The following is a 17500-nucleotide window of genomic DNA, read 5'->3' as shown; positions in this document are numbered from 1 at the left end:
TGGAGGAAGAATAGTTATGATGGGCGACTTTAATTGCAAAGAAATCTGCTGGGAAGAAATGACAGTAAAGAGTGGTGATGACTCATGGGGAAATGCTCTACTCGAGATGATTACTGACCATTCAATGACACAATGGATACAAGAGAACACTAGGTATAGAAATGAAGAAGAACCATCGAGGCTAGACTTAATAATTACATCTGAACCTAGAATAGTGGACAAGATTGAATATAAAACACCAATAGGTAAAAGTGACCACATATTGATTGAACTGGAACTTAATGAAGAAAAATATATCAAAAGAAATGAACAATATAGAAAAGGAAGAATGATGTATGAAAAAACAAACTTTGATAAAATAAGAGAATTCTTCCAACAAGAAAACTGGGAAGAAATATACAAAGAAGAAACATCAGTGGAAAAAAAATGGAATATTTTGACAAAAATTTACAAAAAAGGAGTGGAAAAGTATGTCCCAAGACAAACACAAGAAAAAGAATATGTAAAATGCTGGTACAACAAAAGTTGTAGGGAGTTAAAAGACAAAAGAGACAAAGCCTGGACCAGATGGAAAAAAGACAGAAGACCTGAAAAATGGAAAATATATACCGGTTATAGAAATGAATATGTACAAGCGTGCAGAGAGGAAAAAAGAAAATATGAAAAAGATGTTATAGAAAAGTGTAAAGATCAACCAAAACTATTCTACAGATTTGTAAACAATAAACTGAAAAACAAACAAGACTTGGAGAAATTAAGACAAGGAGGAGTTGAATACACTGAGGAAATGGAAATGGCAGAAATTATGAACAAACATTTTAAATCAGTGTTTACAAGGGAAAATATACAACCTGAAGAGATTGAGTGGAAAGAAAAAGTCCCCCCTATGGAAGAAATAGAAGTAACAAAGAATGAAATATTGACACACTTGGGTAATTTTGATGTCAGAAAATCGCATGGGCCAGATGAAATAGCAAACTGGATTCTGAAAGAATGCAGGAATGATCTGGCAGACAAAATACATAGCATAATAAGCAGTTCCTTAAAAGAAGGAAAAGTTCCAGAAGATTGGAAAAAAGCAAATATAGTACCTATATATAAAGGAGGAAATAAAGAGGAACCTACCAACTATAGACCAGTCTCTCTAACAAGTACAATAGCAAAAATTTGTGAAAGAATTATCAAAAGTAGATGGGTAAAATACTTGGAAAAAAACAACGTACTAAATCCAAGGCAATTTGGATTCAGACAAGGACGATCATGCGTCACCAATTTAATATGTTTCTATTCAAGGCTAATAGATATAATACAAGAAAGAGATGGATGGGCTGATTGTGCATTTCTAGACCTAAAAAAAAGCTTTTGACAAAGTACCACATAAGAAGTTGCTTAAGAAATTAGAATATGAAGGAGGAATACAAGGTAAATTGCTAAATTGGATGGAAGACTTTTTGCAAGAAAGAAAAATGAGAGTAGTGATAAGAGATCAGCACTCAAAATGGAATGAAGTAATAAGCGGTGTCCCGCAGGGAACAGTTCTGGCCCCAATAATGTTTGCTATATATATTAATGATATGGATGAAGGAATTGAAAGCTATATGAGCTTCTTTGCAGATGATGCAAAACTACTGAAAAGAGTGAAAACTGAAGAAGATTGTGAATCACTACAGAGAGATCTAAATAAAGTACAAGAATGGAGTAGGAAGTGGGAGATGGAGTTCAATACAAAAAAGTGTAGTATAATGGAATTTGGAAAAAGCAAAAACAGAATAACAGGATCATATAACTTGGGAGAAGAAGGAATAAAAAAAGTAGAAAATGAGAAGGACCTGGGAGTCATTGTTATGAATAATATGTCACCTGAGAAACATATAAATAAGATTTTTGGAGAAACTTATAATTTAATAAGAACAATCAAAGTGGCATTTACATACCTGGATGAAGAAATGGTGAGGAAAATCCTAATCACCCTGATAAGACCAAGATTGGAATATGCAGCAACGATATGGTCACCAAGTACAAAAAAATGTATAAAAAAACTTGAAAGAATACAAAGAGCAATCACAAAACTGGCACCAACACTCTCAAAACTATCATATGAAGAGAGACTACAAAAACTTAAACTACAGACACTAGAGCAAAGAAGAGAGAGAGGAGATTTGATAGCTATTTACAGAATCATGAAAGGCATAGAAATTACTGATAGAGAGAATCTGATAAAATGGGATGACAGAAATACTAGAGGACACGGAAAGAAAATAAAAAAAGACAGCTATAGAAGAGATTTGAAAAAGAACAGCTTTCCTCACAGAGTAATAGACAGTTGGAACAAGTTAGATGAGAAAGTGGTGTGTGCAAAAACAATACATGAATTTAAAAATAGTTTAGATAAAATGAGATATGAAGACGGGACCCCACGAGCATAGCTCCCCTTCCCGTAAAATACAACTACAACTAGGTAAATACATATATATACATATATATATATATACATATATGTATATATATATGTATATATATATATATATATGTATATATATATATATATATACTGTATATATGCGTGTGTATTTACCTAGTTGTACCTAGTTGTATTTTACGGGAAGGGGAGCTATGCTCGTGGGGTCCCGTCTTCATTTCTCATTTTATCTAAACAATTTTTAAATTCATGTATTGTTTTTGCACACACCACTTTCTCATCTAACTTGTTCCAACTGTCTATTACTCTGTGTGGAAAGCTGTTCTTTTTCAAATCTCTTCTATAGCTGTCTTTCTTGATTTTCTTTCCGTGTCCTCTTGTATTTCTGTCATCCCATTTTATCAGATTCTCTCTATCAGTAATTTCTATGCCTTTCATGATTCTGTAAATAGCTATCAAATCTCCTCTCTCTCTTCTTTGCTCTAGTGTCTGTAGTTCAAGTTTTTGTAGTCTCTCTTCATATGATAGTTTTGAGAGTGTTGGTGCCAGTTTTGTAATTGCTCTTTGTATTCTTTCAAGTTTTTTTATACATTTTTTTGTACTTGGTGACCATATTGTTGCTGCATATTCTAATCTTGGTCTTATCAGGGTGATTAGGATTTTCCTCACCATTTCTTCATCCAGGTATGTAAATGCCACTTTAATTGTTCTTATTAAATTATAAGTTTCTCCAAAAATCTTATTTATATGTTTTTCAGGTGACATATTATTCATAACAATGACTCCCAGGTCCTTTTCATTTTCTACTTTTTTTATTCCTTCTTTTCCCAAATTATATGATCCTGTTATTCTGTTTTTGCTTTTTCCAAATTCCATTATACTACACTTTTTTGTATTGAACTCCATCTCCCACTTCTTACTCCATTCCTGTACTTTATTTAGATCTCTGTAGTGATTCACAATCTTCTTCAGTTTTCACTCTTTTCAGTAGTTTTGCATCGTCTGCAAAGAAGCTCATATAGCTTTCAATTCCTTCATCCATATCATTAATATATATAGCAAACATTATTGGGGCCAGGACTGTTCCCTGCGGGACACCGCTTATTACTTCATTCCATTTTGAGTGTTGGTTTCTTATCACTACTCTCATTTTTCTTTCTTGCAAGAAGTCTTCCATCCAATTTAGTAATTTACCTTGTATTCCTCCTTCAGATTCTAGTTTCTTAAGCAACTTCTTATGTGGTACTTTGTCAAAAGCTTTTTTTAGGTCTAGAAATGCACAATCAGCCCATCCATCTCTTTCTTGTATTATATCTATTAGCCTTGAATAGAAGCATATTAAATTGGTGACGCATGATCGTCCTTGTCTGAATCCAAATTGCCTTGGATTTAGTACGTTGTTTTTTTCCAAGTATTTTACCCATCTATTTTTGATAATTCTTTCACAAATTTTTGCTATTGTACTTGTTAGAGAGACTGGTCTAAAGTTGGTAGGTTCCTCTTTATTTCCTCCTTTATATATAGGTACTATATTTGCTTTTTTCCAATCTTCTGGAACTTTTCCTTCTTTCAAGGAACTGCTTATTATGCTATGTATTTTGTCTGCCAGTTCATTTCTGCATTCTTTCAGAATCCAGTTTGCTATTTCATCTGGTCCATGTGATTTTCTGACATCAAGATTACTCAATTGTATCAATATTTCATTCTTTGATACTTCTATTTTTTCTATAGGGGGGACTTTCTCTTTCCATTCAATCTCTTCAGGTTGTATGTTCTCCCTTGTAAACACTGATTTAAAATGTTTGTTCATAATTTCCGCCATTTCCATTTCCTCAGTGTATTCAACTCCCCCTTGTCTTAATTTCTCCAAGTCCTGTTTGTTTTTCAGTTTATTGTTTACAAATCTGTAGAATAGTTTTGGTTGATCTTTACATTTTTCTATGACGTCTTTTTCATATTTTCTCTTTTCCTCTCTGCATGTTTGTACATATTCATTTCTATAACTGGTATATATTTTCCATTTTTCAGGTTTTCTGTCTTTTTTCCATCTGGTCCAGGCTTTGTCTCTTTTATCTTTTAACTCTCTACAACTTTTGTTGTACCAGCATTTTACATATTCTTTTTCTTGTTTTTGTCTTGGGACATACTTTTCCACTCCTTTTTTGTAAATTTTTGTCAAAATATTCCATTTTTTTTCCACTGATGTTTCTTCTTTGTATATTTCTTCCCAGTTTTCTTGTTGAAAGAATTCTCTTATTTTATCAAAGTTTGTTTTTTCATACATCATTCTTCCTTTTCTATATTGTTCATTTCTTTTGATATATTTTTCTTCATTAAGTTCCAGTTCAATCAATATGTGGTCACTTTTACCTATTGGTGTTTTATATTCAATCTTGTCCACTATTCTAGGTTCAGATGTAATTAATAAGTCTAGTCTCGATGGTTCTTCTTCATTTCTATACCTAGTGTTCTCCTGTATCCATTGTGTCATTGTGTGGTCAATAATCATCTCAAGTAGAGCGTTTCCCCATGAGTCATCTCCACCCTTTACTGTCATTTCTTCCCAGCAGATTTCTTTGCAATTAAAGTCGCCCATCATAACTATTCTTCCTCCATCTTCCTTTATTTTATTTAATGTTATCTTTGTGTCCTCTAACATACTTTTATGTTCACTCTCCTCCCATGAGGCTGTTTTTGGAGGCACATAATTTATCACAAATTTTCTGCTCTTCTTATCTCTGTCTTCCACTTCTATCATAATCATCTCTACTGTATTCTTTCCATATATGACACCTTTCACGTTTATATCCTTCTTAGTCAGGAACATAACTCCACCCCCTTGCTTTTTCTCTCTGTTTCTAATCCAATAATTGTATGCATCATGTCCTACACTGTTGGGTGGTAGTGGGCCTTTTAATTTTGTTTCTACGATTCCCATTATGTCTGGTTCTTTTTCTTTCAAATAATCATTCAGCTCATTCAATCCTGTTATTAATCCATCTATATTTGTGTAAGACACTCTTAGTTTTCTGCCACTTCCATTGTGTTCTCTGTTTCCCTTATGTTTTTCTTTTGTATGTCGAACTTCCTTAGTTTCATGTTCACTACTCTCCAATAGAATCTCTCTTTCTCTGACTCCGTTCTGTTCTCGTTTTTTGCCTTAGCTTCCAGTCTTTTCTGCTTTTCTTCCTCTCTTTCCTCTTTATTCATTTCTCTTTTTATCCATATCTTTTTGTATTGTTCACTTGTTGCTAGTTTCCCTGTTTTGGATAAGATATTCTCTGCCGTTGTTTGTGACTTGAATTTAATCTTAATTGGTCTGGTCTTGTCTGTGCTATACTTTCCGAGTCTAAATTTCTCTTCGATTTGTTTCATAATTCCTGGTTCATCTTCCTGAACTGATTCTAGTAATTGGCTTACTTTTTCATTTTCCTCTTTGATTCTTGTGGTTCTATCTGTGTTATGTTTCTCTTCCATTCCTAATATAATTATACATTTCTTTTTGTCTGCTAAGTCTCTTACTATATTCTCCTTCTGTCTCATCACTTTAATAACTGAGTTTTCAGTTTGTTCATTCATTTGCTGTCTGATTATGTCAGTGAATGCAACCTTGCTATTTTCTTGAATTTTTTTCCAACCCTCCTTGTTCTCCATATTATTCTCCTTTAAGACTTTATTCTCATCTTTTACTTCTTTTAACTGTTGTTTTAATTCTTCAATTTCCTTAGTTAAGTTTTTGTTCGCCCTCTCTAGTTCTTCCAATTTTTCAATTCTTCGTATTATACTGTCAACATTACCGAACCTACGCTCCAAGTCCTCGTTCATCTTATCGACCTTCTCTTCTAGTCTTGTCAGTCGGGGGGGGGGGGTTGTGTCCCCCCCACCCTCTTTAAATCCCTTGAAAATATTCTCATCACTTTCTACTGTATTGCTCCTATCTATACCTCTAATCTTCACATTCCTATTAGACATGTCGTCATCATCCAGCTCGTCTTGCGGTCGTTTGTCCACCTTTCGGCGGCCCGTCAGGGCCAATTCCTCCACCTCCTCATTACCTTCCATTTCCCCAGTAATCCCTCCCCCTCTCCTCTTTCCTTACTTTCCCACTACCCCACGAGCAATTTCCCCCCACCCTGCAAATACAAAAAGGCACTTCTCTTTGCGTTGGGATCCACAATCTGCACTTTTCTTCAGAACGTTCTTCAAGCCGTCCGTTCGTTGAAAGTGTGTGTGTGTATTTACCTAGTTGTATTTACCTAGTTGTATTTTACGGGAAGGGGAGCTATGCTCGTGGTGTCCCGTCTTCATATCTCGTTTTATCCGGCCTGTTTTTAAATTCATGTATTGTTTTTGCACACACCACTTTTTCATCGTGCTTGTTCCAAACGTCTATTACTCTGTGGAGAAAGCTGTTCTTTTTCAGTTCTCTTCTATAGCTGTCTTTCTTGATTTTCTTTCCGTGTCCTCTTGTATTCCTACTATTCCATTTTATTTGATCCTCTCTATCAATAGTTTCTATGCCTTTCATGATTCTATAAATATTTATCAAGTCTCCTCTCTCTCTTCTTTGCTCTAATGTCTGTAGCTCAAGTTTTGCTAGTCTCTCTTCATAATATAGTTCTGAGAGTGTTGGTGCCAATTTCGTAATTGCTCTTTGTATTCTTTCAAGTTTTGTCATACATTTTTTTGTACTTGATGACCACGTCGTCGCTGCATACTCCAATGTTGGTCTTATCAAAGTGACTAGTATTTTCTTCACCATTTCTTCGTCCAGGTATGTAAATGCCACTTTGACTGTTCTTATTGAATTATAAGTTTCTCAAAAAAAAAAAAAAAAAAAAAAAAAAAAAAAAAAAAAAAAAAAAAAAAAAAAATTGTTTAAATGTTTCTCAGGGGACATATTATTCATAATAATGACTCCCAGGTCCTTCTCACTTTCTACTTTTTTAGTTTCTTCTTCTCCCAATTTATATGATCCCACTATTCTTTTTCTGCTTCTTCCAAATTCCATTATACTACACTTCTTAACATTGACTTCCATCTCCCACTTCCTACTCCATTCCCATACTTTATGGAGATTACTTTGTAGCGACTCACAATCTTCTTCAGTGTTCACTTTTTTCAACAATTTTGCATCGTCCACAAAGAAGCTTACATAGCTTTCAATTCCTTTATCCATATCGTTGATATATATAGCAAACATTATTGGGGCCAGAACTGTTCCTTGTGGAACTCCACTTATCACTTCATTCCAATTAGAGTGTTTGTCTCTGATCACCACTCTAATCTTTCTTTCATGCAAGAAGTCTTCCATCCACTTCAGCAGATTGCCCTGTATTCCTCCTGCAGTTTCTAATTTCTTTAGCAACTTCTTATGTGGCACCTTATCAAAAGTTTTTTCAGGTCTAGAAATGCACAATCTGCCCATCCATCTCTTTCTTGTATTACATCTATTAGCCTTGAATAGAAACACATTAAATTTGTGACGCATGATCGTCCTTGTCTAAATCTAAATTGCCTTGGATTTAGTACTTTTTTCAAATACCTTACCCATCTACTTTTGATCATTCTTTCACAAATCTTAGCTATCGTACTTGTAAGAGATACCGGTCTATAGTTAGTAGGGTCTTCCTTGTTTCCACCTTTATATATTGGTACGATATTTGCTCTTTTCCAATCTTCTGGAACTTTTTCTTCTTTCAATGAGCTGTTTATTAGACTATGTATTTTGTCTATTAGTTCATTCCTGCATTCTCTCAAAATCCAATTTGCCATTTCATCTGGTCCATGCAATTTTCTGACATCGAGATTACTCAAGTGATTCATTATTTCATACCTTGATACTTCTATCTCTTTCATAAGGGGGACTTTCTCCTCCCACTTGATATCTCTAGGTTGTATGTTCTCCCTCGTAAACACCGATTTAAAATGCCTGTTCATAATTTCTGCCATTTCTATTTCCTCAGTGTATTCAGCTCCTCCTTGTCATAGTTTCTCTAACTCTTGTTTGTTTTTCAGTTTGTTGTTTACAAATCTATAAAATAGTTTTGGTTGATCTTTACATTTTTTATGACATCTTTTTCGTATTTTCTCTTTTCTTCTCTGCACACATGTACATATTCATTTCAGGTCTTTTTTTTTTTCATTTTATCCAAGCTTTATCCCTTATGTCTTTTAACTCTCTACTTTTTTGTTGTACCAACACTTTACATATTATTTTTCTTGCTTTTGTCTTGGAACATACTTTTCCACTCCTTCTTCATAAATTTTTGTCAAAATATTCCATTTCCCCTCTACTGTTGTTTCCTCCTTGTGTATTCTTTCCCAGTCTGCTTTTTGAAAGAATTCTCTTATTCTATCAAAATTTGTTTTTTCATACATCAATCTTCCCTTTCTATACTGTCCGTTTTTCATGTATTTTTCCTCATTTAGTTCCAGTTCAACAAATATATGGTCACTTTTACTTATTAGTGTTTTATATTCAATCTTTTCCACTATTCTAGGTTCTGATGTGATTATTAGGTCCAGTCTCGATGGTTCTTCCTCATTTCTATACCTAGTATTCTCTTGTATCCATTGCGTCATTGTATGTTCTATAATCATATCAAATAGTACATTTCCCCATAGGTCGTCTCCACCCTTCACTGTCATCTCTTCCCAGCAGATTTCTTTACAATTAAAATCACCCATTATAACAATTCTTCCTCCATCTTCCATTATCTTATTTAGTATCATCCTTGTATCTTCTAACATATTTTTGTGTTCTCTCTCTTCCCACGAAGCCGTTTTAGGAGGCAGATAATTTACTACAAACTTCCTGCTCCTCCCATCCTTGTCCTCCACTTCCATCGTAATCATCTCTACTCTATTCTTTCCATATGTGACATTCCTTACATTTATATCCTTCTTAGTCAGGAACATAACTCCACACCCTTGTTTTATCTCTCTGTTTCTAATCCAATAATTATATGCACCATGTCCTACACTGTTGGGTGGTAGTGGGCCCTTCAATTTTGTCTCTACAATTCCCGTTATGTCCGATTATTTTTCCTTCAGGTAATCATTCAGTTCGTTCAAGCCTGTTATTAAGCCATCTATATTTGTATGAGGATCTTTTAATTTTCTGCTACTTCCATTGTGTTTTCTGTTTCCCTTCTGTTTTTCTCTGCTATGAACCATTTCCTCATTTTCATATTCACTACTCTCCGATAGAATTTCTTTTTCTCTAACTGTTCTTTTCTCGTTTTTTCCTTAGCTTCTATTGTTTTTGTTTTCTCATCCTCTCTTTCCTCTTTATTCATTTCCTTTTTATCCATACCTGTTTATATTGATCACTGTCTGCTAGTTTCCCTGTTTTTGCTAAGATATTCTCTGCTGTTGTTTGTGACCTAAATTTAACCTTAATAGGTCTGGTCTTATCTGTATTGTATTTCCCTAGTCTATATATTTCTTCTATTTCTTTCCCTGTTTCTGGTTCATCTTCTTGAACTATTTTTAATATTTTATTTACTTTTTCCTTTTCCTCCTTTATTCTTGTAGTCCTATTTGGATTGTACTTCTCTTTCATCCCTAATATAACCATAGATTTCTTTTTATCCGCTAAGTCTCTTACTATATTCTCCTTCTCCCTCATCACATTAATAACTGTGTCCTTAATTTGTTCTTTCATCTGCTGTTCCACTATACCTCTAAATTCAATTTTATTGTTCTCTTGTACTTTTTTCCAACCACTTACCTCTCTTGCTATGGACTCTTTATTCTCTTTATTATTGCTCTTTAATTACTTATTCTCATCCTTTACTTCTCTTAACTGTCTTTTTAATTCTTCTATTTCTTTAGTTAGGTTTTGATTTTCCTTCTTTAGTTCTTCCAGTTTATCTACTCTTTGGGTAACTAGCGTTAATCGGTTAAACCTAATCTCCCATGTTTCGTTCATTTTTTTTTTTTTTTTAGTCTCTCCTCTAGATTTACTAGTCGGGGGAGTTTGTCATTTCCTCCCTCATTAAATCCATGGAAATAATTACCTTCACCTTCCATTGCGCTGCTCTTATCTATATTTCTAATATTTACATTTTTACTAATCTCTTCGACTTCACCACTGCCGTCTGCTCCTCTCTTGTTGACATGCCGTCTGACTTCCTGGGCTCATTCGTCCCCTTCCTCATTTCCTTCCATTTTCCTCAGTAATCCCTCCCCTTCTCCTTTTTCTTCACTTTCCCACTACACCACGAGCTTTCCCCTTCCCTATTAATACAACACAGGTACTCCCTTGTCGTTGAGATTCACGAAAATTGTAGATTTTTCCGGAGTCCAAACTTCGTTGTCACTTCGACCGACGTGTGTGTGTGCGTGCGTGTGTGTGTGTGTGCCCATCCATCTCTTTCTTGTATTATATCTATTAGTCTTGAATAGAAACATATTAAATTGGTGACGCATGATCGTCCTTGTCTGAATCCAAATTGCCTTGGATTGAGCACTATGTTTTTTTCTAAATATTTTACCCATCTATTTTTGACAATTCTTTCACAAATTTTTGCTATTGTACTTGTTAGAGAGACTGGCCTATAGTTGTTAGGGTCTTCTTTATTTCCTCCTTTATATATAGGTACTATATTTGCTTTTTTCCAATCTTCTGGAACTTTACCTTCTTTCAAGGAACTGTTTATTATGCTATGTATTATGTCTGCTAGTTCATTCCTGCATTCTTTCAAAATCCAGTTTGCTATTTCATCTGGTCCATGTGATTTTCTGACATCAAGATTACTCAAGTGGTTCAATATTTCATTCTTTGTTACTTCTATTTCTTTCATAGGGGGGACTTTCTCTTTCCATTCGATCTCTTCAGGTTGTATGTTCTCCCTTGTAAACACCGATTTAAAATTTTTGTTCATGATTTCCGCCATTTCAATGTCCCCCCCACCCTCTTTAAATCCCTAGAAAATATTCTCATCATCTTCTACTGTATTGCTCTTATCTATACTTCTAATCTTTACATTTTTGTTAGACATTTCATCATCGCTAAATTGGTCCGGACCTCGTTTGTTTAGATTTCGTCTGCCTGCCTGGGCCAAGTCCTCACCTTCCTCATTTCCTTCCATTTCCCTCAGTAATCCCTCCCCTTCTCCTTTTTCCTTACTTTCCCTACACCACGAGCAATTTCCCCCCCACCCTGTAAATACAATAGGTACTTCCTTTGCTTTGGGATCCACGAAATTTCACTTTTTCTTCAGAACGTCGTCTATGCCGTCCGTTCGTTGAAGTGTGTGTATTTACCTAGTTGTATTTACCTAGTTGTATTTTACGGGAAGGGGAGCTATGCTCGTGGGGTCCCGTCTTCATATCTCATTTTATCTAAACTATTTTTAAATTCATGTATTGTTTTTGCACACACCACTTTCTCATCTAACTTGTTCCAACTGTCTATTGCTCTGTGAGGAAAGCTGTTCTTTTTCAAATCTCTTCTATAGTTGTCTTTTTTTTATTTTCTCTTTCCGTGTCCTCTTTGTATTTCTGTCATCCCATTTTATCAGATTCTCTCTATCAGTAATTTCTATGCCTTTCATGATTCTGTAAATAGCTATCAAATCTCCTCTCTCTCTTCTTTGCTCTAGTGTCTGTAGTTTAAGTTTTTGTAGTCTCTCTTCATATGATAGTTTTGAGAGTGTTGGTGCCAGTTTAGTAATTGCTCTTTGTATTCTTTCAAGTTTTTTTATACATTTTTTTGTACTTGGTGACCATATCGTTGCTGCATATTCCAATCTTGGTCTTATCAGGGTGATTAGGATTTTTCCTTACCATTTCTTCATCCAGGTATGTAAATGCCACTTTGATTGTTCTTATTAAATTATAAGTTTCTCCAAAAATCTTATTTATATGTTTCTCAGGTGACATATTATTCATAACAATGACTCCCAGGTCCCTCTCATTTTCTACTCTTTTTATTCCTTCTTCTCCCAAATTATATGATCCTGTTATTCTGTTTTTGCTTTTTCCAAATTCCATTATACTACACTTTTTTGTATTGAACTCCATCTCCCACTTCCTACTCCATTCTTGTACTTTTATTTAGATCTCTCTGTAGTGATTCACAATCCTCTTCAGTTTTCACTCTTTTCAGTAATTTTGCATCATCTGCAAAGAAGCTCATATTAGCTTTCAATTCCTTCAATCCATATCATTAATATATATAGCAAACATTATTGGGGCCAGAACTGTTCCCTGCGGGACACCGCTTATTACTTCATTCCATTTTGAGTGCTGATCTCTTATCACTACTCTCATTTTTCTTTCTTGCAAAAAGTCTTCCATCCATTTAAGCAGTTTGCCCTGTATTCCTCCTTCAGTTTCTAATTTCTTTAGCAACTTCTGATGTGGTACTTTGTCAAAAGCTTTTTTTTAGGTCTAGAAATGCACAATCAGCCCATCCATCTCTCTCTTGTATTATATCTATCAGTCTTGAATAGAGACATATTAAATTGGTGACGCATGATCGTCCTTGTCTGAATCCAAATTGCCTTGGATTTATTTTGACAATTCTTTCACAAATTTTTGCTATTGTACTTGTTAGAGAGACTGGTCTATAGTTGGTAGGTTCTTCTTTATTTCCTCCTTTATATATAGGTACTATATTTGCTTTTTTCCAATCTTCTGGAACTTTTCCTTCCTTCAATGAACTGCTTATTAGACTATGTATTTTGTCTGCCCAGTTCATTCCTACATTCTTTCAGAATCCAGTTTGCCATTTCATCTGGCCCATGCGATTTTCTGACATCAAAATTACCCAAGTGTGTCAATATTTTCATTCTTCGTTACTTCTATTTCTTCCATAGGGGGGACTTTTTCTTTCCACTCAATCTCTTCAGGTTGTATATTTTCCCTTGTAAACACTGATTTAAAATGTTTTTTCATAATTTCTGCCATTTCCATTTCCTCAGTGTATTCAACTCCTCCTTGTCTTAATTTCTCCAAGTCTTGTTTGTTTTTTCAGTTTATTGTTTACAAATCTGTAGGAATAGTTTTGGTTGAATCTTTACACTTTTCTATAACATCTTTTTCATATTTTCTTTTTTCCTCTCTGCACTTTTGTACATATTCATTTCTATAACCAGTATATATTTTCCATTTTTTCAGGTCTTCTGTCTTTTTTCCATCCGGCTCCCAGGCTTTGTCTCTTTTTGTCTTTTAACTCCCTACAACTTTTGTTGTACCAGCATTTTACATATTCTTTTTCTTGTTTTTGTCTTGGGACATACTTTTCCACTCCTTCTTTGTAAATTTTTGTCAAAATATTCCATTTCTCTTCCACTGATGTTTCTTCTTTGTATATTTCTTCCCAGTTTTCTTGTTGGACGAATTCTCTTATTTTATCAATTTTTTTTTTTCATACATCATTCTTCCTTTTCTATATTGTTCATTTCTTTTCATATATTTTTCTTCATTAAGTTCCAGTTCAATCAATATGTGGTCACTTTTACCTATTGGTGTTTTATATTCAATCTTGTCCACTATTCTAGGTTCAGATGTAATTATTAAGTCTAGCCTCGATGGTTCTTCTTCATTTCTATACCTAGTGTTCTCTTGTATCCATTGTGTCATTGAATGGTCAGTAATCATCTCAAGTAGAGCATTTCCCCATGAAGTCATCACCACTCTTTACTGTCATTTCTTCCCAGCAGATTTCTTTGCAATTAAAGTCGCCCATCATAACTATTCTTCCTCCGTCTTCCATTATTTTAGTTAATGCTATCTTTGTGTCCTCTAACATACTTTTATGTTCACTCTCCTCCCATGAGGCTGTTTTCGGAGGCACATAATTGATCACAAATTTTCTGCTCTTCTTATCTCGGTCTTCCACTTCTATCATAATCATCTCTACTGTATTCTTTCCATATATGACACCTTTCACGTTTATATCCTTCTTTGTCAGGAACATAACTCCACCCCCTTGTTTTTTCTCTCTGTTTCTAATCCAATAATTGTATGTATCATGTCCTACACTGTTGGGTGGTAGTGGGCCTTTTAATTTTGTTTCTACAATTCCCATTATGTCCGGTTCTTTTTCTTTCAAATAATCATTCAGTTCATTCAATCCTGTATCAAATCCATCTATCATTGTGTAAGACACTCTTAGTTTTCTGCCACTTCCATTGTGTTCTCTGTTTCCCTTATGTTTTTCTTTAGTATGTCGAACTGCTTTATTTTCATGTTCACTACTCTCCAATAGAATCTCTCTTTCTCTGACTCCGTTCTTTCCTCGTTTTTTGCCTTAGCTTCAATTCTTTTTTTCTTTTCTGCCTCTCTTTCCTCCTTATTCATTTCTCTTTTTATCCATACCTTTTTATATTGATCATTTGTTGCTAGTTTCCCCGTCTTGGATAGAATTTTCTCTGCCGTTGTTTGTGACCTGAATTTAATCTAAATAGGTCATGTCTTATCTGTACTATATATTTTCCGAGTCTGAATTTTTCCTCAATTTCCTTTATAATTTCTGGTTCATCTTCCTGGACTAATTTTAATAAAAATGCTTACCCTTTCATTTTCCTCCTTGATTCTTGCGGTTCTATCTGGGTTATGTTTCTCTTCCATTCCTAATATAATTATACATTTCTTTTTGTCAGCTAATTCTCTTACTATATTCTCCTTCTGTCTCATCACTTTATTACTGAGTCTTCATTATGTTCTTTCAATTGCTTTTTGACTTTGTCAGTGATTTAAACCTTATTCCCTTCTTGAGTTATTCTAATTTTTTTATCTTCTGTAGCTATTTTCTCACTGTTTTCATTACTATTCTTCTTCAATTTCTCATTCTCCTCCCTTTACATTTCCTAACTGTCTTTTAAGGTCCTCTACTTCTTCAGTTAAGTTTCTGTTAGCCTTCTCTAGTTGTTTCCAATCTTTCAATTCTCTGGAAGATGGAGTCTACCTTACCTAACTTACGTTCCAAGTCCTCGATCACCTTATCAACTCTCTCCTCTAGTCTTATCAGTCGGGGGGGGGGTTGTGTCCCCCCCACCCTCTTTAAATCCCTGGAACATATTCTCGTCACTTTCTACTGTATTTCTCCTCTCTATACTTCTAATCTTTACATTTTTATTTGCCATTTCGTCATCCGGTGGTCGTTTCATGTTGACCTTACGCCCGTCTGCCTGGGCCAAGTCCTCCACATCCTCATTTCCTTCCATTTCCCCAGCAATCCCTCCCCTTCTCCTCTTTTCCTACTTACCTACTGCCTCACGAGCAATTTCCCCCCCCCCTGCAAACACAAAAAGGCACTTCTCTTTTGCGTTGGTATCCACAATCTGCACTTTTCTTCAGAGCGTTCGTCAAGCCGTCCGTTCGTTGAAAGTGTGTGTGTGTGTGTGTGTGTGTGTGTGTGAGTGTGTGCGTGTGTAGCTTTGAATTAAAGTGTATTGTGATTGACAAATGTATATCTGTTCACTGGGACCCAGTGTTGTACACACACACACACACACACACACACACACACACACACACACACACACACACACACACACACACACACACACACACACACACACACACACACACACACACACACACACACACACACACACACGAATATATATATATATATATATATATATATATATATATATATATATATATATATATATATGAGTGAACTATATTCATAAGAACTTGATACTGAAAATTTTGTGGATTTACTATTGGTTTTCTTCTGTACGAAACGAAGTTTGGCAGCAGTGCGGTACGATGCGAATCTAATGGAGTCGTAGTTGCCCTGTCGCATTTCCATCATGAGATGGCGAAGATCATTGCCTGCCGATAGGTTTGCACTGACTCCACCTCCTCCACCAGCGCTTCCACTATACAGGTCTTCGTTCGTGCTCTCCATCACCTCTGTGGACAAAAGAAGCATGTTAGGACTCAGCAATGGCCACACTCTTTAGCCAGTGATGAAACTCCTTACACTACCGTACGAGTCAAGCACAGCTGAATAAAATAGCATTGGGGGCGATGTTAATCAATTAACAAGATATGCACCACCGACTTTGTACAATAGGGATTAACTGAGAGATACATTGAATACGAGAATTTATTCGGTTTGGTGAATTTTCAAATTGCTAAAATGAAATATGACATTTCGAAGAATGCCAAAAATCTATAAATCAGAAATCCAGATCTGTAAGTGACTAACATTAATAGAAAAGCAAAAGCAAAAAACAAAGACTACGGGACGAACTAAAAGGAAAACAGAGAAGATTATTACAGTATATTTAGGAAGGAGATCTAGATAGGGTTTCTTAAAGAAATGTTAAAAGAAATCAAAGACTCAAGAAAGAAGAATAATAGGCCTATACAAGAAAAATATAAGTTGTTGGACTTAAGTTCATTAATATTTCAGGCCATAATCAATATAAAAAAAGAAATAGATTATGATATTTCATTTTATTTAACTGAAACACAACAAAAGTCGCACAAATTCAACATATTAGATGAATTAGAAAATGTTATTTCAAAGAGACCTGAATGATAAAATGTGTACTTAAAAATCATACTGCAAGGAAAACATAAAGCAAAATAAATAAATGAATAAATAAATAAATAAATAAATAAAAATAAACAATATACACTGATATTTTACAAATAGAATGCCACATTAATAAATTTCAGTTTGATTTAGATTTACTATGCATGGCATCTAAGAACACAGAACAAAAATATCAAGAAAGCTGGATGATATTATGCATAAAGTTAAGGAGGTGCCTATCATTCTCTTAGGTGAACAATGGACAACTGGGATTCCTGGTGGTTGATGAAGTTAATACAAATGGTAACAGTGCTGGATTAAAATGAAAGGTCAAATCAGATAAATGTAAATGGTGCCGATATATTTCAAAGACCAAATTAAATAAAAAATCCAATCAATATTTTGAAACTGATTCATAAGTATTTCAAAAGATGAAGATAAAAAACAAATTCTATCTCTCCAAACAGATTCAAATATGTGCCATGTTCGCTGTCAGGTAATAGAAAAAGAGAGAGAGAGAAAAACAGTGATTCCTAAAAATAATCTGCTAAAATAAATCATGGCACAGA

At 34.6% G+C, this 17500-nt stretch overlaps 1 protein-coding gene across 18 annotated transcripts in view; it reads right to left on the bottom strand.

The window, feature by feature from the left end:
• The window catches only part of LOC143017846 (dystrobrevin beta-like), a 436897-nt gene that overhangs the window by 271844 nt on the left and 147553 nt on the right, over positions 1-17500 (bottom strand). For all 18 annotated transcript variants that reach the window (XR_012965709.1, XM_076172805.1, XM_076172802.1 and 15 more), the window contains one exon: positions 16106-16300. Coding sequence is in view for 17 of the 18 variants with exons in the window: in XM_076172805.1 (XP_076028920.1) it covers positions 16106-16300 (195 nt within the window). In the remaining variant the exon portion in view is untranslated. The remainder of the gene's footprint in view (positions 1-16105; positions 16301-17500) is intronic.

Source organism: Oratosquilla oratoria, chromosome 33 (assembly GCF_046742065.1).
Source record: "Oratosquilla oratoria isolate Oo_2021 chromosome 33, ASM4674206v1, whole genome shotgun sequence".
Lineage (NCBI taxonomy): Eukaryota > Metazoa > Arthropoda > Malacostraca > Stomatopoda > Squillidae > Oratosquilla > Oratosquilla oratoria.
This window is presented reverse-complemented; position numbering and strand designations above follow the sequence as displayed.